At 35.2% G+C, this 26,740-nt stretch overlaps 1 protein-coding gene across 2 annotated transcripts; it reads right to left on the bottom strand.

The window, feature by feature from the left end:
• Positions 1–4,062: 4,062 nt before the first annotated feature.
• Positions 4,063–26,585, bottom strand: MYL1 (myosin light chain 1). 2 transcript variants are annotated; one of them, XM_057746402.1, is made up of 7 exons: positions 26,170–26,585; positions 14,475–14,502; positions 9,738–9,881; positions 7,570–7,743; positions 7,040–7,117; positions 5,026–5,094; positions 4,063–4,453 (listed from the first exon to the last, which is right to left on the bottom strand). In XM_057746402.1, exons 1-6 carry the CDS (start codon positions 26,299–26,301, stop codon positions 5,066–5,068), a joined length of 585 nt encoding a protein of 194 aa, XP_057602385.1. In that variant the 5' UTR covers positions 26,302–26,585; the 3' UTR covers positions 4,063–4,453; positions 5,026–5,065. The 2 variants fall into 2 exon arrangements, with proteins under 2 accessions (XP_057602385.1, XP_057602386.1); XM_057746403.1 differs by lacking the exons at positions 14,475–14,502; positions 26,170–26,585 and adding exons at positions 14,757–14,781; positions 15,509–15,577.
• Between the last annotated feature and the right edge of the window lie 155 nt (positions 26,586–26,740).

The raw sequence follows: 26,740 nt of genomic DNA, 5'->3' as shown, positions 1-26,740 counted from the left end.
GAATGCTCCCTATGTGAGCTCTGTGTGCCCTTCTCCTGTGGTGGGGCTAGCTACTGTAGGCATACTGGTTGGCAGGCCTGGCTCCCAGCCCAGTTGACTGTGAGGATGTGACTTTATAGTGGCTGCAGGCCCATTAGAGGGTGAGGTAGGCTTCCCATGTGATTGGCTTAAAGGCTGGATGGAGTGGTAGGGGGCACAGGTTGGTGCCAGCCTGCTAGAAGTTTGGATCAGGTCCCCATGTGACCTGGGAGGGACATGGAGCTGGTGCCAGTCCACTGGTGGGTGGGGTCTGGCCCCCACATAACTGTCTGTGTGGCCCAGAGTGCTCTGGTCTGGTGCCCACTTGCTGGTGGGGTAGGTAGGCTCCTGGTGCTAATTAGGCTAGAGGGAGGATTCCAAAATGGCTCTCACCAATAGCAGTGTTATTGCTGTAGAATGAGCTCCCTAAATTACCTGCTGCCAGCATCTCCATTCTCGGGGGAGTCCCAGGTGCCTTCTCTCTCTTTGGGAGAGTCTCCAAGACGAACAAATGGGTCTGACTGAGGCTCCTTTCAAACTTCTGCCTCTGCACTGGAATTTAGAACGTATGAAATTCTGTGCATGCCTTTTAAGAGCAGTTTCTGTTTCCTATAGCTTTCTAGCTTTTCTGAACATAAGCCTCACTGGCTTTCAAAGCCCGATGTCCTGGGGGCTTGTCTTCTTGGTGAAGGGCACTTAGGCTGGGGACTCTGATGTGGGGCTTGGAGCTCTTGAGCCTTGGGGAAGACTTTACGATTGTGACAGTCCTCCCATTTGTGGGTTGCTGACTGGGGTCCCGACTACACCACTTCTCTGCCCCTCCTACTGATCTCATTGTGACTCTTTCTTTGTGTCTTTAGACGTGGAAAATCTTTTCTGTTAGTTTTCAAGCTTTTCTCATAGACAGTTGCTCTGTAAGTAATTGTAACTTTGGTGGGTCTATGGGAGAAGGTGAGTTCAGGGTCTTCCTACTTGACCATCCTGACTGCCGTAACTGCTATTATTTTTTAAAAGTGCAAGTGTACTAGGAGTATTTCTGGTATTTGTTGGACTGTTTATAGGCAACTTAAAGATCTGTTCCTAAAAAGTCTGAGTTCTATCCTTTTTCAGCACATCCACCCCTATGTTTGCAGGCCTGGGGCAAGAGTTCAAATTGAGGTCCACTAATCATAACTTTAAATACTTAAAAGTTTCCAATCAAACTAACACTCTGTTACATAATATATAGCCTGGTACTCCCTTGACAAATATAGTTTCATAATAGTTTGGAAGGCAAGGTTATAATTCTTGGACTCCTTGGCGATATGGTGGCCTGCCCTCCTGTTCCCACCTCCAGTTCAATCCTGCACTGCAGGGACCTTGTGGTTAATTCTATCCTTAAACAAAACAAAAATAGCTGGCTTTGGCCATCTGTTGGTTTCCAGTTTGTAGTCTTCCTTTAGGAGGATAGGCCTAGGAATAATCCCACCCACATCCTGGAGGAGAGCTTGGGGCCATTTGGGCAAGGAAATCTAGGGTCCTGGGTATCCAGAATGTGCAGGAGTGGGGGCATGGGTTCCGGAAGTGGCATGCTCTATTTCTTGGCTCTGGAGGAGAAACAGAGTGTGAGGTCTACAGTGTGAGGTCCAGGTCATGGGCCACATCTGCCCTGGCCAAAGAGTGGTTCTGCCTCTCAGTTTTGCATGGCTATGATAGAAGCAGACTCTGGCCAATCACAGTATAGGACTGGCAGGTGAAGGACAAAGTAGGGTATAGCTAGTACTTTTTCCTTCCATATATTAATGAAAAACTAAACAAAAAAAAATCTTGAAATGAAGTTTCTGGAAAAATTCTTAGCAGGGTTTGGGACCCCATTACCCTTCCTTTTGACTGGCTCTCCTTAGCCTGGGGCTCACTCACCAAACTGTGAAATTGAGATCATTGCCTTAATTATTCCATTGTTTTGCTCTTCCTTAGCTTCAGTTATCTTGATAATTCACGAGGGTGTAACTCTTTAGTGTAGATTCCAGATACTTGTTGTTTAATCTCCTCTCTCTTTTTTTTTTTGACTTGGTTTGTTGAATAAATCTTTGGATTCATGATTTTCCCTAGACTTAGAATTTGAAGGAAGATATTATTTCTCTGCTTTTTTAAGTTTCAAGGTATATTTGCCACCATGGAAAAAGACATGTAAATACAGTTATAGAAAAATACATCGAGTTATTTTGGATATTATGTTGCTTGAGAAAAATAAAATTTTATTTCCCCAATTTAATAATCATTGTTTATTTCACTCATAGAGAAGAAAAAAATTAAGTTCTTACATACTATTTAAGTTTCAAATATACATTAAAGGGAAAAAATAATGTATAATATTATATTAAATGTTAGGAAGGTAACTTAAAGATAGTTAAAAAACAAACTTGAAAGTATTTGCTTTGCTGTGTAGACTTTTCAACAGTTATTTTTAAAGACTGAGGAATTAAGCACCTGTCATTTTTGCCAGCTGGTTTAGATGTTAAAAATTACTGTCACTCTTCCGCCTGTTACTCTATTTTGCACCTGCTGCAATTTGAGTTATGGGCATCTTACACATGGTAATTTAATAAGGTTAGGTCCCATGACAGTGTACGAGATGTTATCCCACAGGGAGTTAAAGCAGTTTTATAAGGTCTTGAGAGAAAAATACTAAATATGAAGCTTGAGAACTAAAAATTTACTGCCTTATAGACATCACATTTTTCTAATTGAAAAGTGTTAAAGGAGTGTAGAAGAAGGGAAATTTAGCCACATATTCCAAAAACAAAAATAAGCCTTTTATGATTGGACTATTTGTACCAGTCAGCTTCTCTACATGCTGACATTTATAATTTTTAAAAACATGTTTTATTTCCTGATGTAACAACCAAATATAAGCATGTATTGAGAGCTGCTCTGTTCAGTATGGTATTCATGAACCACATGTGGCAATTTATATTAATTAAAATGAGATACAATTAAAAATTCAATTCTGCAGTCATACTAGTCACATTTCAGTCACCAAATGTGGTTAATGATTACTATACAGAATAATGTAGGTAGAGATTTCCATTTTTACTGAAGGTTCTATTGCATAGTGCTGTGTGAAATATCCAATTTCTGGTCTTAGGCAAACCAGCCTAGATCTTAGCCTTAAAGACCTTGAGCCCATAGTAAATCCTCCTTAAAAGAATGATTGTGATGTCTCAGCATCATGTTGGCTACAGAAACTTAGGTCAAAGTTAAAGCTGTTGGTAACTGAAATCTTAGTGACCTTTGCTAAAGATAGGAGCCTATGGCCTAAAGTGCCCGACATCGGGGCAAAGTTGTTTCAGCTTCCAAAAATGTATAGTCAGGCAGGTACTTTTCAGAGTTTTTAAAATTGCATATATTTTAGAGATATCTTTTTAGAGAGTGGGAGAACTATTTATCATTTCATCTTTTCTAAATATCCAACTGCTAACTTGCAAATCTGCTTCTGTTCTAAAGAAAAAGTGATACATGATAGCAGTATGACATGATGAAGTAAGTTTACACTATGAACTTGTCTATCAATTAATCTTACCATTTAGATCATGTATTAAAAGATCGAACCAAGATTTTGGGACATGGGCATGCAAAGCAGAGGGAATCATAGCAAGACAGAGGATATTAATAGACAGGATCTTGAGGTCTTGAGTAAGAGTCTCATCCCCAGAGAGGATTTTTTAAGTAACAGCTGGAAGGTCACTTTAAATTTTATCCTTGAAGACATTCAGTGAGACAGATCAAGGGCTTATTAGAATTTTCTAATAGGCCAGATTGTCACTAGAAGTGAAATAGGTCAAACTATGTATACGATGACTTATACAAAACTGAAGAAACTTGCTTTCATCTTAAATTGCTTGGATAGTTTATATTAAACCATCTCTGATCCTATCTGAATTTCCTCCGTTTTCTATTTTGCATTTTCAGTAACATATGATTATCATTATTATTCAGTTATTATTGTATAGACTGTAATTATTTATTCTCTTAAAATTTTATAATCCATCAATATTCTGTACATTAGCAAAAGAACTGGGGTTTTAAAAATTAGTTTCGCTAAGCAAGAAGATAAAAACACAATGCGACTTGAACATTCCAGACTGACCAAAGTTATTTATTGATTTATTATTTTAAGGATGTTCTTTGACCCATGGTAGAAAATAAAGAGCAGTACTTGGATTTGAGATTGTCAGTATTTTATCCTTCTTGTCTAGAGCAGCAGACACTCGGTTTGTGTGGTATGAATACAATTCAGAGAGAAACGTAAGGTGTATAAAAACTCAGGGAGTCCTTCAGTCTAGAATGGTCCAAATTGTTTTGTTTTTTCTGAATGATGGTAAACACCTTTGGACAGTTAGTCATGGGTGTTTTTAAATAAGGTTCCTGCCAGTCTTCATAAACAGTGCTTGATCTGTAAAGAAAAAGGGAAAAAGAGTTAGATGCTGATGGCATCTTTTCAGAAAGGAAATGGGGAAGGAAATAATGTAAAGTGAAAAAGAAGAAAAAGCACAAAATGAACCATCACTTCCAAGGTAAGGTATTTCCTTGCTGTAAGAACCTGGTTTGAAGTGCTGCAGTTTGGACTGTGATAACAGTTTTCCAGAGCAGTAATTGTTAAAAACTACTTCAGTTGTTAAATAACTTAGGCTAATGTTTTTATTATTGTTGTGTTTCAACTAAATTAATTAACTAGTCTCTGGTTTGTTGACTCTCCACTGTTAATTATAGTACAGACAAAGATAGGATCTATACTTGGAAGCAAAAACTTTTGCTTGTACACTTACACAAAAATGCTCTGTTTCTAAATAACCCACCATAAGGATATGGGTTAATATAAATAACTCATTAATATTATTATATGAATTATATTAATGTGTTCTGGTGAATATAAATAACTCTTCATTAAGAACCAATACTAATTATATGGACAGCATATATATGAAGCTGTTACATTAAAAAAATACAGTATTGAGAAAGCCTTACCTATTAAAGAGGGAACAGATGGATACCTTGAGAACTCCATTTAGATAGACATGATGTGCTTGACAAAAGCTGTAGGGATAATACAGACAGTTTAGAGTTAGAAAACAGTCAAATTTAATAAGAGAGCAGTATAGTAAGTTAATTCATTTCTAATTATTCTTAGCTATAACTCTATAGAGTTTAAGCTCTGTATAGCTCACTATTCTTGATACTGGATTTACAGCTTTTCCCCTTATTTTTTAAGTTTAGCTTTTGATTGTGTTGAATTCACATGGTTACAATTTTTTCTTGAAGGTATGGAAGAGTTTATAAAAAAAAATGTTCTTCACCATTTTCTTCCAGCTATATATTTCCTCTCTTTATAGCTAAGTTGGTGGAGCTATTATGCATGTATAAGAAAATACAAATATATGTTTCTAAAAATCTTTTTTACACAAATGGTAGCGTGTTCTACAAACTCTTTTGTACTTGCTTTTCTCACTTCATAATGTATCTTAGAAATATTACCATAACCATAAACAAGGGTGTCCTTGTTCTTTTTTAGGGCTGTAGGGAATTTCACTGTGTAGATGTACCAAAATCTATTTGATACATTGTACATTGATGGACATTAAGTTGTTCAAATATTTGGCTATTGTGAAAAACACAGTAATGAATAATCATATATCACTCATTTCACTTGAGTGCAAGATGTCTAAAGACTACATCTCTTGAAGTAGTTTTGCTAGAATTAATAATTAGTACCACATCACCACATAGGGATTTTAATAATTTATATTCCCAACAAGAATGCATGAGATCACCTGTTTCCACACATTCTCCTCAACCCAAAGTGTGGTCAAACTTTTAATTTTGGCAATCAGTATATCTAAGTGTAGTGTTAATCTGCAATTCTTTTATTATTAGTGAAGTTCAGCATAATTTTTCATGGGTTTTATGCTTTTAGCTTTTACATTCAAATGTTTGACTCATGTGAAATTTATCCTAGTAGGAGATCCAGATCTGCCTTTATTTTCTAAATGAACATACCCTTGTCCAAACAATAGTTATTGAATGAGTCTTCTTTTATGTAACGTACTTATGGCAGTAGCTGAATGTACAATATTGTTTATAGGAAAAAAGTGAAATTTAACCAAGATTGTCAGTGAAGATATGCTTGGCTGAGTATTTTTCTTTTCTCCTGTCCTTTCCTGTCCTCTTCTGTTCTCTCCTTTCCACTTCTTTTCCCTCCCCTCTGCTTTTCTTTTCTTACTTTTTTCCAAGTTGTTAGACTTCATAAGTCCATATTTATATCAAAGCTATCAACATATCTTTATTGAGATGTGTTTAGATTAGTCTTTTGTGGAGGATGGATTAGTTTCTCAATTTTGTTGCAAAATTTGAAATTTACAAGTTATATCATGCAGCTTTATCTTGCGTCATTATTTTGTGTGGTGTGTTGCTTTTCGGACCCTCTAGGTGAAGCTGCTATAAATTGGTGGCAGGAAATAGATAATTGGCCACTGTGAGATAAATTTCATTTAAGCAAGAACACTAGAAAAGGAGAAATGAATTTTAGCACCAGCCTTGCCGTTAATGATGTGACCACTAAATAGCTAAACATCTTTGGCCCTGAGTACTCATTTTCATAACTGCTTGCGGTAAAGGATTTTGAGATCTCTCCAACTGTAATATTAAAGGATATTAGTATTTAATATTAAAATTTATTCTAACACAAACCCCATATTACAGAGATGTTGTAAATATCTAACAAGAAAAGATAAAAGTGAAAACACACTTTAACCTGTATAACAATGCACAGGAATGTTAAAACCCACTGGAATAAATCTTATGTGGATAGTCAGATCCTTACAGGATAACTTTTTAGAGTTGTATAATTGGTTGCTAATAAGTAACATGTGTATATTCAATAAGAAAGGTAGAGAAAAATAAGTTGCTTTAAACTCAAAAGATGTCCATCGTCAACCCAGTCAGTTCAGAGCTGCTGTAACCACCAGAGCATATGAGATTGTACCTTCATAGTTGATGCAGCCATTGGAGTCTTCTTGACCTGCCATCAGGGCTTCCACTTCTTCCTCTTTCATCTTTTCACCTGATGAAACAAAACTCTTTCTTCAAAAAGAAAACCAGAGAATATTTTCAAAGTTCTACTTTAAGTGACCAGCTTTGGACTCCTGGAGACTATAACCTCTTGGAGAACAGAAACCAAACCCTTCCTGTTCCTCTGGCAGGAAGGCTGTCAATAAATTGTTTCTGAATAAATTAATTAAATGCACACTATACCTGATCATCCAAACTCTATCCTGTAAGAACTGCAATGCTGAACATTACTTATTCATTACCGATAATTTGTTACCATTTCCCCAAAATAAACTCATTGACATTGAGGCTAATTGATATGATCCTTAACTTTTGACTCTTCTTTTTCATATTCCCTTTTGTAGCCTTCCCCCTACTTATTTTGGTTATAACGTGATTGCCCTAAGTCACGCTCTTTCCTATATATTCTGTCCCATTAAGTCTGCTGAAATAAATTTTTCTTACCTAGTGTAGCTAGAACATGACGAAGTTCAGCACCCATGACTGTGCCATTGCCTTCTTTGTCAAAGACACGCAGACCCTCAACAAAGTCTTCATAGCTGCCCTGGTCCTTGTTGTTGGAAATAGCTTGCAGCATGGGCAGAAATTGTTCAAACTCAATTTTCTTGGCATTCAACTCTGGAAGAAATTGCAATTTGGAGAGTTATTAGCTATCATTAAATTCCACTCTGAGTCACAAATTAAGCTTGAGAGTTCATTTTAGATCATCTGAAAAATCTTCACACAGCTTAAATTTTGGTAAATGGCTGATGACAAAATGTTTGTAATAGATAACAGCATGAGCTCTGGAGTCCTAGTGCTTGAGCTTTATCCCCAGTCCACCATTCACAGCTATGTGATCATGGCATGAGCTCTGGAGTCCTAGTGCTTGAGCTTTATCCCCAGTCCACCATTCACAGCTATGTGATCATGGGCAAGTTTCTGAACCTCTTTGTGTTTCAACTTTTTTATCTGTCGAGAGATACCTTGTAGTGTTAGTGTGAGCATTAAATGAGATAATACATGCAAAGTCTATTACAATACCTGGGACAAGCTAAGTGCTTAATCAGTGTTAGCTACTATTTTATTATTATTGTCAATTTAATATTTTCTATAAACACTAGGGAAGCAATATAGACATATACTGATAACAAACCAATTAGCACATAAATATCGCAAAGCCTAAATGAACTTTAATATATATTCTACCTTTGAGCATTTGCAGAGCCTTTAATTTCTTTAAATTTTAAGTAATTAAAAAAAGAAGCCTATGAGGAGAGTGTGTGTGTTAAATACTTTGTGATCTCCTGACTTTTCTGCAGTTTTAGAGGCCTGGAGATGATAAGAATTTTTTTCAGTATCTTCTGACAAAGTAAATACTATTCACAGCAAAAGTTTAAAACAGACTGTCCAGATATATACAAATCAATAAAGCTATGTACCCCTAAAATCAAAATTCCCATTCACCAGTCTTCCCTTATAGTGTAGAAGTCTAGTACCTTGAGTAACATTAAGGAGATTAAATTTGAATGCTGAATAAATGAACATTTACCTAATAATTCCATTAAAGATGAATGTCTGATAAGTTAGAGTATGGCATTTAAAAATGAATTTGGCTTATTATGCTCTTCCTTTATCTCATGCTCCCAGCTACGTTTTTCATGATTTACATGGACATTTTCCTCCAAAGAGAATGAAGTTTAAGGAAAATTCCAGCAAACTGATTTAGATGTATGTTTTATGAAATCAATTTTTTTCTTTTATAATAAAGGAAAATGGTCTTTTCTGTAAAAAAAAAAAAAAGAGATTATTTGCCTTCCCCTCCTCATTGTCCTTATGGCAAGGATAAATAGTCTAAATATGTACTTGAAAAAACTTTAGTTTTGTCCCTTTTTTTTTGTTGTTCAGAGTGGTATTTTTCAATAGACTATTATACTTGCCATGAATCATGGGATTAGAAAAAATTTCCTTGTTCCAGACTAATGACTGGATTGCTGTATCCAGCAATGACTTCTTCAGTTTTGCCACTTAAGTATCTCACTGACTTTTGCCTTAGGATTTACCTTGGGGGACTGAATGCAGGTTTTGGCTTAGGTTTTTAAACCTTTTTACAATGCTTGGAAACAGAAAATAGTTTTATTAAGGTGTCATCTGTTTGTTCTTAATTAAGAAAGCTGAGTTTCCTTTAAGATTTTTTTTTTTTTTTGGCTGTGCCCTGCAGCAGACATGTGGGATCTTAGTTCCCTGACCAGGGATAGAACCCATGGCTGCTGCATTGGAAGCATGGAGTCTTAACCACTGGACCACTAGGGAAGTCCTATAGGGTGTGTTTAGATAGCATAATGATGATGATGATGATGATGTTGATGTTATCATTAGATATTATTTCCTTTCATTAATGTGAAATTATATCATGCTTACAAATTCTCAAAGGAAGGTTAACTTATGAGGTAAAAAACTGAGACTCTAGATGTCCAAGAGGCACACTCCTTAAGGAGTCAATTAAACCCTATTCTGTGGAACTTATTTCTCTATAAACCTCTCTCTCTCTCTCTCTTTCTTTCTCTCTCTCTCACACACACACACACGCACACACACACACTTCCCAACTTCTTGGGAAAACATGTGGTTACCTTCATTGCTGGGATTTCCCAGAACCTTCTTGACCTCTGCATTGGTGGGATTTGTGCCCAGAGCCCGAAGGACATCACCGACCTGGTTTAAGACGATCTTGTTATCACCTGTTCTGTCAAATAGGAGAAACGCCTCCTTGAATTCTGCAAGAGGCAAGAAACATTAGGATGCTTTTTTTCTACCTCAGACCTATAAATTAACCCAAACTTCATCAAGAATCCAGTTCAAACTCTCCTCTATTTTTACAACTTTTGCCAGTCACTTAAGTTGTTATTTTTGGACTCTCCCTCTGCTAAGCTCAATTGACACCCCCTTTTGACATTTCTTTTCGGGACTATTTTAAAGCAGCATTTCCAATTTCAAGTCATATGTTATTATTCATCAGATATGGAAATTGAAACTCCTAGTCATATTCATTCATATCTCCTTCATCTGCCTTGGACACAGCGCTGGGTTAAGAAATTCTGAGGCCTTGAGAAATCTTAAGAATTCCTCGTAAAATCCCTCAAATAATTAACAACATTAATAAAATGTCAAGAAAACAGATTTTCAATCTGGGTTGTGTTATGTGAAGTTAAACCAAACTTCTTAACTTACATAGAAAAACCTGCTCTTGAGGTACAAATTTCCTAGACTCTTCTCTTAGCTAGTTTTCTTTTTTTTTTTTTTCTTGTGGGATCTTCCTAAACCAGAGATCAAACCCATGTCCCCTTCATTGGCAGTTGGATTCTTTTTTTTTTTAATTTTTAATTTTTTTATTTTTTACAATAAACTGCATATATTTAGAGTGTACAATTTGGTATCCCAATCTCCCAATTCATCCCTCCCCCCTTAGCTAGTTTTCTTCAGGAGTAATTTCATTTTCCAGGAAAAAAATTAGAAAGATGAGACAAATATCTAAGTTCTAGTGTCATTTAACTACTTCAATATGTAACTCAAAAAAGGCTCCTAGTGTAACTGATTCAGAAGGAAACTTATTGTTTGAATCTATTACTACGGTGATCACTTTAAACTTTACTCTTTTTTCAGATAATAATGTATGTTAACATGTTGCTGTATTAGCTTTAGAATGTAAATACACATTTTAAATTAAAATTTTATGAGATAAGTACAGATTCACATGCAATTTTAAGAAAAAATACAAAGAGATCTCTTTAATACTCTGTCTAGTTTCCCCCAATAGTACCATTTTACAAAATCAAAGTATACTATCACAACCAGAATATTCACATTGATAGATTCCACCTGTTTTACTCAGATTTCCCTAGTTTTACTTGTATTCATGTGTGTATGTAAGTACATATTTTAAAAGTGTTCTCTTTTTATCACAGTCACTCTGTTGCTTACTTTCCCTAAATTTTGTCATTCTCCTTTGATAGAATTGGTTTTGCCTTTCAGGCTTACATTAACAAAGAATTAAGAAGTATACACCGAAAAGACAGAAAGATGTGCTACCGTGGATTTAGGGGCAAGTAAAGACATTTTAATTGAACCTTTAAAACTTCACTAAATTAAATTTTCTGGAGAACCTAAAAGTACTGCTGGAAACTTGCTGGAGTTAATACCAACACTCAAAACCTATTTGTGGATGAAATGGGGTGAAAATATTCTTTTTAGTCCATTAGTGGTCTCAGACCAAGAGATGCACTCTAGATAGATTAGTCAGAAAAACATCCTATTTAACTATCCCTCCATCCCCTAATCTAAGATTGCACCAGACATTATGTTCAAAATCAACTATAGATCATGTTATCATTCTTTGTTGAAATTTCCCCCACCAATTCGACGCCAATTGACATCACAGATCATTTCCCTAATCTAAAAGACATGCTGCAGGCACTGTGGAGTCATTAGTCAAATATTATTTTTTATCTTTCTATGGGACATGTTAAACTGAACTATTCTTATTACTGGCTCCAGGCTTTCATGCAGATTGCTCAGAGGGCTCACTGTTACCCTGGTTAGATGTTGATATAGAAATAGGGTTTAATGAGCTGTAATAGAATCTCTCTGACATGAATCCTTTCGTTGATTTAAAGGCCACAAAGATATTGCTCTTCCTACCCTAGATTTTTAAGGCTTAGTTATTCTCTTAAAGAGTCTAAAATATGGGTTAGCAAATGACTGCCTATGGGCTGGCCATCTGTTTTTGTAAATAAAGTTTGATTGGAATATATCTATGCCCATTCATTTACGCATTGCCTACAGCTGTTCATACCTCAATGACAGAATTGAGTTGTTCTTACAGAGACTGTACTGCCAGCAAAGCCTAACATATTTACTATCTAGCTCTCTAAGAAAAAAACTTGCAAGCCCCTAGTCTAGAACAACACTGTTCTAGGACTTTTTGTGATGATTGAAATGTTCTGTATTTGGGCTGCCCAAAAGGGTGGTAGTTACCAGCCACCCGTGGTTCTTAAGCACTAAAATATGACTAGTGCAAAGGAGAAAGTAGACTTTTAGATGCATTTATTTTTACTTAATTAAAGGTTAAATTTAAATAGCCACATGCGGCTAGTGCAACTCTGCTGGAGAGCACAGGACTTAACCTTTAGAATGCTATAATTTTCTAGTGTTTTTTTCTTTACTCCAAACTTGTGATACACTCAAATAGAGCAGCCATGAGAAAAACTCTAACCATTGAAGAAGGAAGCAAAGTACATCTTTATTTCTTAAAATGGAAGATTTCCTTTCAATTGAAAATGCTTACATTTGCATTGCTGGCACAGGAGAAAACGAGTCCACAGCACCAGTGTTTACTGAACCTCTATATCTAAAACCTATTTCACGTATGGAATAATAGGCTTAATGTTCAACACCAAGTCCTTCTGTCTCTGAAAAAGCTTTTAAGTCTTCTATTGCTTGGGTCTCCCATAGTTTGGCAGTCATAATGACACTGTAAGTTAGATATTTGAGAGGGATACTGTAGCAGATAATGCAGCAGCATCATTAGTTAGAAATATATTAAAATCAAACAAATTATAGTAGAATTACCAACTGTTTTCATTAAGAAAAATTAGTCCTTTTTAGCATAACTTGAAATGATCTTGAGTTCTGAGTCATCAAATCATCTAATCACCTACATGAAGGCATTAACCATGATATGTATGATATATAATGAGTCTGTACTATAGCAGATATCCTTTGTTTTCTTAACTAATGTCCAAATATGAGATATTCCAGACACTGAAACAGACTGGAAAATGTTGACTCCTTTAGGTAGAGAACTGAGTATAATTATAATTACATACTTATGAGTATTATCACAATTATTTATATATTATATATCTTAACATATAATACATACATACTTATTATTATGACCAATATTCCAATTTATACAATATTATAAAACCAAAAATTTTTTAAGCTCTTTATTGAAATATGATTGCTTTACAATCTTGTACCAGCTTATGAGGTATACCAAAGTGAATCAGCTGTATTTATACACATATCCCCATATCCCCTCCCTCCCGTGACTCCCCCCCACCCTCCCTGTCCTGGCCCTCTAAGGCATCTCTCATCATCGAGTTGATCTCCCTTTGTTATACAGCAACTTCCCACTAGCTATCTATTTTACAGTTGGTGGTATATATATGTCTATGCTACTCTCTCACTTCATCCCAGCTTCCCCTTCGCCCCCCGCCCCCCAACCCTGTGCCCTCCAGTCCATTCTCTGCATCTGCGTCCTTATTCTTGTCCTGTCACTGGGTTCATCAGTCCCATTTTTTTTTTTTTTTTTTAGATTCCGTATATATGAGTTAGCATACAATATTTGTTTTTCTCTTTCTGGCTTACTTCACAATATTACAAAACTAAAATTTTATTCTATCCCTTCTATAGATGTATTTTTGTCTCTGTTTATTTAAATATGTGACTCTTTCACTCCATAAAACATTCTGCCCTACACTTTTCAGTGAAAAGACAAGATTCATAGAGCATGGGATCTCCTGGATATAAAGACCTGAGGAAGAAAAAGTGGAAGTTTAAGGGAAACTATTCAGATTCTTTTGAATCTTCAGAGTTTGAAGTCTTCTAGTTAGAAACTGTTTCTATGAAATAAATTTCTAATTAATTTAAACTAATATTAGATTTTGATCCTATCATTTATTCTTTGGATCTTTGAGTCAGTCTCAACACCTGTCTGGGAACCTGTCCTGCATCTCTAAAGATGGACCAGGAGATGTCTATAGCTCCTTCCGCAGTTTTTTGATAAATAATATTCCCCTTCTTTTTCTCTGAATGCACTTTTTTCTATGTCCTCTTCACCCTCTGTTTCTCTCAACTCACCATGGTACACATCGAGATTATGTGTGTTTGGTAATTGGGCAGTTTTAGAATCAATTTATTTTCCAAATTGAATAATTTAGACCTGCCAAATTGCTCTTTAGGGATCTGATTAACAAAATAGCCATCTAAAACCCACATCCTTTTTTGGGGGCATATGCATGGTATTACCTACTGTATCAAATTGGTTCTATTTAGAAATCAGCGAATATAAGGAATTGTTTTGTGGCATTTAGCTTTCGTTTGCTTAAACCTTTGATTACCGATCATACGTGAAGGGTTCATATTGAGAGAATTTATATTTAGAGCGATTGAGAGCATTTATATTTAGAGTGACAACACCAGTGGGGATAATTAGAAAGAGCTAATCTCATCTCAAGGGAGTTGGTTTTCTCACATGCCATCTTTATGAGTGTGCACATATTAACAACTATATCGTTTAAACTTACCATCCTGCTGATCCTTAGAGAACTCGATCTGTTAGAAAGAAATTAACCACAAAGAACATTTTAACCAAACAAAAATGTCCTGATTTTTAAATGTATCCAAGCTCATTCCCTGAGTAATCTTCAAAGTAAGCTCAAAAAAGTATGCCTACTTTTCAGAGTTCAGGCATAGCTTAGATACTAACAGGTTGAGCCACACAGTAACATGCCTTGGAGATGAGTGATATTTCAGAAACTAAGCAGTGCTCTGCCTACCTCTGGAGCAGAGAAGCTCAATTCACTTACCAGCAATCTGGTCAGCGCTGAAGGACTGCAATGGCGAGAGAGAGGAAGAAAGAAAGAAACAACTAGTACCCTTTCAAATGCATTGACAGAAGAGAGTGCTCTCTGCTCTGAGACCTTTAGGAAGCCATGTAGGTGTCATAGAATAAGAAGGTTGCCTTAGGATACTTTTGAATCTAGGAAAAATAAAAAGCTATTGCAAAAGATAGTTAGGGAATATCTATCTGTGTCTTAATCCATGAGTCAATAATTTAACAAATGCTAAATTAAATTCTTCCTGGAACAATATAATAGCCTATGGTGTATTTAAGATATGTCTAATACAGATACACTGTATTAAGAAGTACAAATACACTGCATTAAAAAGGTCACTTTGGGTCTTACTTCTATTTATCCAGTACGTTTTAACCCAATGCATGGAAGTAGTATATTTAATTTTAGTTATCAGCATCATTGGCTTGTTTTTAAGGTATAATATTTTGCTATAGTTGCAGGTTTTTCCCTCAGTTTAGATATAATAAACCTCATGTGATATAGAAAGTTGGTGAAGCATAAAGTACTGCTTTTGGGAGTAAGATGTATTTTTCCAGTTGGCATAATAGCTTGAATTAATCTCTTTTACCCTCAACCCACCTCAATAAAAACCAAAAGTAGATTCTACAGACTCAAACTGCATATGTTCTCTCCTCCATTTTATTCCTATCTACTATCTATATCTGTCTATAAATTACCAATAGTTTTCTCATAGGACCCACCATGATGGAGCTGCTGGGCTGCAAACAGTGGCAAGGCAGAAGAGTGAGTTGAGGGCTGCTCCAATCCCTGAGTGGGGGCCTCCCTTGCTGAGGCTGCCTTTTATTTCTGGAGGAGCTGTGACCTCACAGGTAGCATCAGGTTTCAGAGAGAAGCAGCCACTCCCATTGGAGAGTTTTTTAGCTTTCTTAGGGCAAAGGGAAAGAGGAATCTGTACCCTGATGTCTATTTTTAGGAAATCAGAACCTAAGAGTGGACAGCCATGGTGAGACCAATGCCTGTCAGTACTTTTATGGACTTTATCCCTGAGATGGTCTCTTGGAGCGTCTTCCTTTAAGAAGCTTCTTACTTGTTCAGTAGCAGAGGAGCTTAGAATTTCTCTAAAGACTCCGGCTGACCCCTTCTCTGGGTGCATTGTGGACTTTGCAAACATCAAGTCAGCAGTTTTGGTATAAATGGAACTTACTGGGTGGGACTGGTTTGGGGTGTCAAATGGCAACTGCTGTAGAAGGAACACTCTCTGTAGCTCTGTCCCTTGTGGTAATGTTCAGAGGACTTGAAAGGGATACAAACATTCTCTGTGTTTCTTAGGGTCTATGCAAGTGAAAATCTGGTCAGCTTGTGCAATCTCCGATTAAAGACCATTCTTTTGCATGTTGTATTCTCAGGAGTGTACAGTGTATCTAAGCCAGGAATTGTTTTAATCTCCATTTTCAGCATTCTCCTTTAGTTTTCTTACATTAGGGTGGGTATTTGCTTCCCTCCCTGTTATCTTTATGGTGGCTTAGTCATATATTTTGAATTTATGAAGTTCTTCCAGGAGGGAAAGCTGATGCACATATTCTTTTAAGTTTTAAAAATGTTGCTTATGGTCTTACTAGGACGTGCTGATTCCCTTTCTGCTGTGTCAAACATTTTATGTCTCAGTCATGAGACTGAGAACCAAAAGAATCCAAAGCAGGTGCTGTGAAATGCAAAGGTGCACTTTAGAATTTTAAAGGTATCCATGGGACTGACTGGTAGTAAGTTTTCATAACAGCTTACCTGAAAATAGGGGGCAGCTCCCTTCCTAGGATGGTAGGGGGAAAAATCAGTCTAGATGTCCAGTGAAATTCAGACATATTTATCGGTTTTCTATATATTTAAAGCAGCTCAAAGGCATAAAAAATGTTAGAGATAAATTCTAATTTAAGTACTGTTTCAGCAACTATTTTTAAGGGAATGGTCGCAAAAGGCATAGTCTCCCTCTGCTAGACAGATGTATACTTTGCAGCTTTCCCCCAAGCCATTTGCAAAGAAATCAGTATTTAAATGCATATCATTTTTTGTCAAAAGTTTAGAAGCAGTGAAAAAAATCTCATGGACTCTGAGTCCCAAAATGAGGATTGAAAATATAACTTAAAAGATATTAGTACCCAGGTAAACATGTATTCATGAGTAGATTGACATTTTGAGAGGTTGTTGGGAAATGGAAATTAATAGAAAAAATTTAAATCCTTTGAATCATTAGGGGAAAATGAAAGGGTGGGACAAAGGTGGAAATTTGTCACCTTTGATAATTGTGTAATTTGCAGTCTCATGCTTTCTAATGCAAAAATTAAAGCCATTAGAGTAGACCATGTTTCTTTGGGTTTGAGTCTTGTATTTAGGTATTGTGTCATTAAATTTGAATTGCCCTGTGACATTGAGAACTAGCATATATCTTTAGTAGAATTAATAACTATAGACAGTACAAAACAAATTCATCAAAGTTGCCCTACAAACGCCCATCATATACCCTACTTAATGCTCATTTTCATTTTTTTCAGATAGAAAAATGTGTCCTTGAATACATATAAAATACAACCAATTTGTGTAAAACTGCCAAGTAAACTGGAAAGTCATTTTAATAGCTGTATTTATGTTATAAATAAGCTATTCATAACCACTTGCATATTATGTAAAGGTTTATTATTTATTAAAATAGAATGGAGGCAGTTGTCAAACTGTTTCACTCTAGTTTTTATCTATATCTTTATCACATAGAAAATGAGAGTTTAGATTCCTTTGTGCTTATTGAGGATCACAGTAAACATTTAAGCAAGCTACTGACAATTGTGGAGAAGACTACAGTCTAGTCTAGTCTAGAGAATAAACTGTAGTTTAAAAGTTAGAAGACCTAGATGCTGTGCTTATAGAACAAATGGGAGATGCTATTTATTCTCTGGTACACTTTTACAAATGGCAAAAACTTTCTCTTGTATCCCTTCCTAGGTGTTTTAATGATGAAGTAATCAACCGTTTGAACAGAGGCATGATATGAATACAAAATGTCAGCTGTTTTTGGACTCAGTTTGCTATGCCATCATTTGGTTTGCTTTGAAAATTAGATTTAAGTCTCTTCTATCTGGAATGTTCTCCTATCATCTTAGAAATTAACTATCCTTCAAAATCCTTAGAAATTAACTATCCTTCAAAACCCTTGAAAGAACCTTTTTTATTTGCCTAGCTCCTTTCTCCCACTGAAATATGTTTCACCTTCCTGACTGTAAACTTCTGGAAAGCACAGGCTGTTACTGGAGGCCATTTCCCTTGGTCCATGATGTGAACCCTAGTGTGAGCCAACCTCTTCCTCTTGGAATGCTGCCCCTGCCTTACTCCTAGAGTGTATCTTCCATAACTCTATAAAATACTTTGCCTATATTAGATGCTCAACAGAATTTTCATTAAATTAAAACCTTTAGAACAGATGTATAGTAAATTCCCGCTTCAAACAAGGCTCCTCCTGCAGGATATTATCTTCTCTGAGAGAAGGGACTTTGTCAGTTCCTTCGAAGAGCTTACATTCTAGAGGAGGGGCATGCATTCTCCTCTGGTGCTGCATCTCCAGCACCTAGAACTGCCACACATATTGTAGGCATGCTCATTTTGTTATTGATGTATATGCCTTTATATTTCCAGACCCTTTCTTTAGATTTTATATAAATGTTATAATCAGGACTCCTAATTTGCCAACCCCCAATTTGTCTTTTTAAATGGTATTTCCAGTTTAGCCGACATAATTATTTTAGACTGTTGGTAAAATACATTCCATATTTTTATGATTCATGTACTATTTAGTATTGGATTTAGGTAAGTAGTAGTCAACAAGGTACTGGTAGGTACTAAAAAAGATTTCTATTGCAATGTTTTCAGATTATTTCTCACTTTGGGAAATATTTTTCTAATAGCAATCATGAGGTTTGGTTAACTGATTAAAGACAAGATAAAGTTTTTGGTATATAGAAGGCATTGATTTATAGAAAAATATTAAAATGCATTTAATCCAACAGGCTCTGGAATTGATGCATGTTAAGCTTTAGTATGACAAGAAGAGCTATAATAAAAGATGATCTGGAAGATATGTAATGTTGAATACTGAGGGCTAATGCCCTTGGAAGGAACATAGTCTACAGTCTTTAAAGAACTTCATCATCACTGCTAGATATTACAGTAGGGCTAATGACTGGTGGGGCTAAGTAAAGACCTTGATTTAACCAAGGCCAGTTTCCAGTCAAGAAAACATTGCTGCATGTTCTTTGATTTAATGCCTGGATGTATGCAAACCCTAAGGAAAACAATAATTTCACTCCAATCTTAGAGTTATGAAGAATCATTATAAAAGGCAGGCAGAAGTACTATTTTGGAACTCTGAGAGTTTTGTGCTTCAGAGCAATTCACGTAATTTATAGGAAATAGATATTTTTTATTGCTTTTTTATGTCAACAAAGGATATACTTAGGCTGATGACTCTAATATGGTATAAAAAAGAGAGATTAAGAACAATGACAATACAGTACCAGCCCAGGTTGTCTAATACAAGAGAGAATACATGGTATATTAGATAAATTGATCTGAATAGAAGAGGAAATGAATAATTCTGTGCTTAGGATGCCTAGACTAGTCAACTGAATTCAGTCACATTAGAGCAAAGGCTGAATTATTAAAATAATACAATTCATACCTAGAGGAATTAACAGAGAGGTTTAAGTGAATTTTAATAAAATTTTAAAATGTGACCTAAGTCTGTACTGCTTCGGATTTCTCATCAGCTTTCCCATTGTCAATAGTTGATAAATAAATTTAAGGTTTCTTGAGAGTTGCACCTACTTTTCTTTGTGCATTTGTTTGTATGCAATCTAATTAAAAATCGAAATTGTGTTTATTTCCTTCCTCTTTTTATTTTTAAAATAAGAGCATTAGAAAAATGCTTTGTGTATGTGTTTTAAGAAATTATAAGTATCCACTTTTTCCTATTTATCTGGAGTATAAGTTCCTTTTGTGACAAAAGGGATATATGAATATTGACACCACTATTTTGGAGATTTCAGGTCTTTTAATATGGTGGAAAGAGACTTAGATGGGGGTTGAGGTGTTCAGAATTTTGTTTGGCTCTCGTATAACAAATCATGTGTCCTTTAATTAAATAACTTCTCTTATCTGGGTTATAGCTTCCTCAGATATGAAATATTATACTGCATGATTTCTAGGGTTGCTATGGTTTTATAATGTTGTGTTTTCCATCCTTTTGTCAGTAGTATCTACAGCAACTCACTTTTTTTTAATGGAAAAGGGCAAGTTGCCTAAAATTTTGGTAAATGATACTATTCTGAAGTAGTTTAGGTAAAGAGGAGTTAAGCAAAATAAAATTTCATAACACTGTGTTCAAATGAATATTTTATATCTCACTTATATCAGGAGATGGTATATCATTGGATACTTACTAGGTACAAAGAACCTCACTTACCACAGTGGAAGGAAGAAGATAAAGTTGAATAAGATGTGGTTTTATCTTTAGGAAAAATTTTCTGCTCTGGCTTCAACTCACTATTATTAATTTATGATCAGAATAACAAGGATTTATCATCCATATAATTTACATTTTAACCAGTATAACTGAAGCCATTACCTCTTGTATATTGCAATTTTTGCCCTCCAGATTCTGATTTGAGGAGGAGAAACAAACTGTAGAAGTTTTTCAGAAAAACTATAGAAGATCTTATTTTCATACAAAAAGTATTCCAGTATGAAGAGAAGCAGAAGAAAGTGTAGTATCAGCAGACTAAATATAATCCTTTCCACAATTTCCATGAGTCAGATGGTGCTTAATGCTGGGTAATTATGGAAAGGCTTCTAAAGACAACTTGCCAGGGGGTTCATTTGCAGCACTAAAATGTCGAGAGGCTAAATTTGGCACTGTCACTTTGTGGTCTCCTTGTCTTGCAAAAATTTCATTATCTTTAAAATTAAAAGTGCTATTCACTATTAATTGGTGAACATACCTATTCCTTTCCAAACTGCCTTTTATTTTGCAAAGACATTATCCAGTTACATATTATTTAAAATATAATTTTAGACAGAGTTACAGAATGGCCTTTAATATCTTCACACTTCATTCCACCTGTTCTCTTCTTTTACAGAGTAGATGTTTCAAAGTGAAAACTTGATACTGATACCTAGTGATAGTCTCAAATAATTTTTGGTTTGCTTCTGAAGTTATAGTCATGCCACAAATGGATGAATATTGCAGTTGGTTGACATTTTAGTTGTATTAAAAATTAGTCTGTATTAAAAGGCCAGAGTAAAAGAAGACAACCTCTTAAGATTATATAAAGAAAACTTAGAAACATTTTATGTCTTCACCTATTCCTTCTAATTAGAAATTGACTATATGTCTTCTATTCTTATTTCTTTTCCTCAGACTAGTTAAGATTTAATCATTATACATGTGGCATATTTCTGTATAGCACTCCAAAGAATCTTTGGTTGAGATTTCCAGTTTAAATCATGCTACTTATTTGTAAACAAAATAGAAACCCATACCGTTCTTAGAATATTAACCTGATGGCAAAATTTGTAGGTCAGGTTTGACATATGTGTATGTTTAATTAAACAAAAGCAAAATTATTTTAAAATACAGTAACTTTTGCTACATTTAAAAATACTTTGGTATAGTTTTTTTCCAGCTTTATTGAGATATAATTGACATATTGTATAGGTTTAAGGTGTACAACATGATGATTTAACACGTGATGATTTTGTTATGTGAAATGATTACCACAGTAAGGTTGGTTGGTTTTGGTTAACATAACCATCATACTACAAAGTTTTTTTTTTTAAGGTAAAAACTTTTAAAATTTAATCTCTTAGCAACTTTTAAGTATACAAAATGGCACTGTTACCTATAGTCACTATGTTGTATTTTAGATCCCCAGAGCTTATTAATCTTATAACTGCAAGTTTATACCCTCTGATCACCTTCACTCTTTTCTCCCATCCCCACTCCACCCTAGCAACTACCAATCTACTCTCATAACAGCATCTTTAATATCCATGTTCCATTTATAACATTTTACAGGAAGCTGGAGCAAAGTGACTAGGAGGTCTTTCTAGGTTCCTAATATTTCACCTTCTATCTGTAAATGAGAACACCCAACCTGTCAGCAACAGGTGCTAAGATAGGGGAAAGCTGAGGAAAACAGAACAGTAAAGAACTGCCAAGGTCAAAAGTCTTGATGAACTAGCTCTGATGTGTGCCTGTCACCCCCTCTTCTGGCTACAGAAGGGCTGTGCAGGGCAATATGAGGGTCATTCTTATATTGACCTCTCTTAATCTCATATCCTGAAGAGCAAAAAAGGCATCTTTTCACGTTCTTGAAAACAGCAAGGCATCTTTTCACATTCTTATAAACAGGAGATAGTTTAGGTTATGGTTAATATAGTTGACTCTGGATTTGGTCTGCTAAATTATATCCTAGCCCTATCATATACTTGTTATTTGATCATGGGCCTGACATTGAAACTCATTTAGGCTTAGTTTCTTTTCTTGCGGAATGAGGCTAAAAACAACCTTAGTGTAATGTTTTGAGGATTAAATAAGATAATAAGGCACAGAGTAAATTCATAATAAATACTGATTATTATATTACAAGAACTTTGTAATTTTCAAAGCCTTTCATGAGCCATGACCTCATTTGATTTTTCCAATAATTCTTCTAAGTGGGACTGGGTTTGTGTTAGCTTTGTTAGAGAGGAGAAAAAATAATTTATAGATTAACACAAACAATCCTGTACCTGGACCAGAACAAGTCAGGTGTTGAAATGAATACATAATATTTGCCTCCATTGAATACTCATCAGTAAATAGATGTATTTATTGGGAATGCTATATTTCCACTTATCCATTACATTGAGAGTTTAAATCTTCCCAAGCATATGGTCAGTTGTTGCTGTGAGATTTGTTATTTGATGAGTTTCTGTCAATGCATTCTGTACCTTTACCACTGTTTGCAATGTCGCCTGCAGTATCTGGTCAGCGATGACCTGATTGAGTTGTAAATACAACAAGAACTAAAATTTAAGCAGCACAATCACAGACATGATTCAAAGTCCCATCACCTCAGAGCAATCCTGACATATCAGCTAAGACATGCATCATGCAAAAAATTCGCTTAAACATTTAAGAGCTTTTAAAATCCAGACACATGGTCATCTCATACTTATTTACTTTTTTATTTCATTTGGTTGCAGTTTTGGGCAACAAGTATTAATTTTTGTGTTTGTACTTGCAACTAATTCATGGTGGGTTTTACTTCCAACACTTGCAATTCTGTCAGACAGTGTTCTTTAATCTAGGCATTGTTCCTGGAAGTATCAGCTCTCTGTAAGCAAAGGGTGCTTAAGACCATCCAGGACAGTAGCTTTAATGTTCAGATATCAGCAGTATTTGTGCTTTTGAAACGTATACTCATAGAAAATCCATGGGGCTAGAACATCAGGAATCATTCCCTCAGAAAATATCAAAGGTTTTATGTCAGAACAACTGAAGAAATATTCTAAACAAATAACCAATGAAGTGTGAAGTCAGGTTGGAAAACACGCTTAAGAAATTGATAAAATGAATTCATATTGTTCAGAGTTTATGGAGAATCAAATATATGGCTAGTAACACAGTATATTATAATATGGAACATAGATATTAACTGGGATAGTATTGAGGGATTACATTTATGATTGTTATGGCTGTAATACTACACAAAGATAGTTCCACTTAAACTTCAGCCCTACTCAAAGTGTGAAGGACAGCTAGATTTCTAGTCTTATATGATTTATGAAAGAAAGTGTAAAATCCAATTAAGTTTTGTTCTTTATCGAGTTTTCAGAAAGTGAATGAACACATATAACAGGTCTATTAATTTCTTTAAAGTTCATTTTCTCTGCTTGAAAAAAGTTTATAACTTATATGAGGTAATATATCTAGAAATGTCATTAAGTGATTAAAAGCATCATAATATGAAATGTTTTAATGCACATTTTAATTAGTTTTCTTACCTATTGGAATGAAATTAGATTTTATAAAGTTCTCAAGTTGCATCACATTCTTTGGCTATGTTATAATATCTATGAATGTGCACTGATTTCCTATTGTTGAATGCATATCATTAAAGCCATTTAAATTATTTTATAAAAATATATTTCAGTTATGTTCTTTTCTTTTTACTCCTTCTATTAGTTACAGGCTCTCTGAATGAAAGATAGTCTGTTTGTTCCAGATTCATTGAACTTCTCCTTTTTGGTCTGTGTCCCTTATCAAGATCCATCACATCTCTCATTCTACAATGAAATGGTGAAAATAGAGCACATCCCATCTTTACGGAGACTCTCTAGAAGTATTTCATTCTTTTGCTTAGTTGTACTAGCTCACAGTAGTATTAATTCAAGATAAAAATGAAAGAATAAACCAATCTTTTTTAAGATACAGAAAAGTGTCACTTCTGTGCTATGAAGAAGAAATCAGTTTAATTTTTGGATTTAAAAAGTGAATTTTGTCTTTTTTTGGAGACTTCTTACCTGCTAAACTAAATTTTTATTTATTTACTTATTCTTACACAGTTTCTTGGGGAAGAAAATTAAAGCCTGTTTTCATTAGTGGGATACTTCTTTTTTCTCCTTAAGAAGGCACATTTTTTTCCTCTCCAAATGCTTGTAGTCCCAGATACAAAGGATGATATTGTCCTATAAATCATAATAAATATAAAGAGGAATAGCTTTGACACTGATTCATGTATCTTGTGTTAATATAAAATGGAGAGTCAAAGAATAGAGACAGAATTATTGTAGTGGCTGTAATCACACTCATTGTATAATGTAGTCAGTGTGCATCTTTAAGATACATTAACTAGTATTGCTAGAGATGAAAAATTTGATTTTCTCCTAATGAACTGTATGCATGCAGTCCTCAAGATAGAAAAACATTTATTAGAAGATATGATGTTCATTTTTTCTCCTAAGTGGATATACATTAAGAATAGTTCCTAACCAATATTAGATTCTATGACCAACTTTTTTCAGATATGAGTTCAGTTACCTACTAACTCAAGATAAAATATGTGATGATCTACTTTGAAACATAAAATTTCATGTTTAACTGGAATGCTATAAAAATTTCGAATATATGTACTTAATGCCATCACATACATCTGTGGGTGATCTAATTCAATATTTATGTCAGGAATATTTTTAAAAATCTACAATTATACTAAAATAGTCAATGAATTATTTATTTATAGGTTAGCTTGGTTGTTGTAAGTAAACAATATATTAAATATTAACAAGTATTAAGTTAACAAAATTCAGATTTATCAAGCACTGAACTTTCAGCTTAAGTGAAATGATCACCTCCTAGGCACTTTCACCCACTAGTTTTCCATATAAGGCAGGGTTCCCTAGAGGAAGATTTCAAACTGTCATTCTGACCAATCAGAGCCCAGTGAATGAGGAGCCGGTGCACATTTGATGGGTCACATGGCCGAGAGGAAACAGGCACATCCATAAAGCAGATAATCTTTTGGCAGTTGAGAACTTTGATCACAGTAAAGTGTTGACATGAAAATCAATCACATTCTCCTTAGTTCAAGATCAGTATGCAAGAGCTCAAAGACATAAGCTCAAAGCCATATAACTAACAAGTTTACAATATTTGGGTGGGGGGGTTAGTTTCATTTAGAAGCAACTCACATTTGGAATTAAACACTATATATAAATAAACAAGATGACAGTTGTAGTCACTGGAACACTTGAGTGCATAGTTGTTGGCACTGGGATCTCGTTAATGTGTTATCAAATTTTATTAAGCAAATCTGAAGGGGGAATTAACTTGAATTGCAAAAATCTTTTCTTTTTCAGATGAAATAAAGTAGCTGTCAAATAAATACCTCTAGGACAACTGGGTTATCCTATTTTTAAACTTTTGGAAACAAGTAGGAACTAAAACTTTCCTTTTGATGTAGCTTTAAGGAAGCGATCCAGTTTCCACAGAGATTTTATTTTAAAAAAAAAGAAAAGAAACCACTGGTTTAAATGTTTGTCAAACATCTTGCACTTTGACAATTTATGGAAAAAAGGAAGCAGAAAGCAAAAAGTAGCGCAAAAACAGTTTCCAAATATAATACCATACTCATAATAATGTTACTGAAATTACATGCTGCAGTTTATTTTTTAACTCAAGATTCTCTTCTACCCAAATCTACCAGTTTGCTTAGTAATTCCATTCCTCTCAGTGAAAAATATGCCTCTCTGAAAGTTCCTAGTGTTCCCTACTGTTGAAAGATGTTTCAGTGACCAAACAATTCACCCTTTTCATTACCTTAATGGCAGAGAGGTCAATCTTTTCTTCTTTGGGTGGGGCCGGTGCAGGTGCCGGGGCCGGGGCTGGGGCTGGGGCTGGGGCTGGGGCAGCAGCAGCAGCAGGTTTCTTCACGTCCTTCTTTGGTGCCATTTTGTTTAAAAGGATGGGTTAAAAAAAGAGAAGGAGCACCTCCAAAAGAACCTGTCAAACTGATTCTTGGAAGAGGAGTGGTGGTTCTGTTGATCCACAGCCCAGTGTCTTGAAGGCGGACCCAGAGTGTTAAATGGTATAAGGGCCTGCATATATATTTCACTTAGTGCCTCACAGAATCTCAACACTTGCGGCTGGATTGGACAGTTTGCTAGTCCAGGGGGATGGCATTCAGGCCCCGACTATAAATGGAATCTAAAGGGTCAGGGCTTCATCAATTTTTTTAACTCCTCATGCTTTTTTTTTTTTTTTTTCCCTCCCTCCAACTCCATGTATAAGGGAGAAAGAAGTATAACAAAGCCAGCCAGCTTCAGATCCTTTGGTGACAGTAAAGTAGATTGACTGATACTTTCTCTTGGTAGAATTACAGTTCTGCTGA

Source organism: Hippopotamus amphibius, chromosome 8 (assembly GCF_030028045.1).
Source record: "Hippopotamus amphibius kiboko isolate mHipAmp2 chromosome 8, mHipAmp2.hap2, whole genome shotgun sequence".
Taxonomy (NCBI): domain Eukaryota; kingdom Metazoa; phylum Chordata; class Mammalia; order Artiodactyla; family Hippopotamidae; genus Hippopotamus; species Hippopotamus amphibius.
Note: the sequence above shows the minus strand (reverse complement) of the source record. Positions and strands in the feature narration are given on the sequence as shown.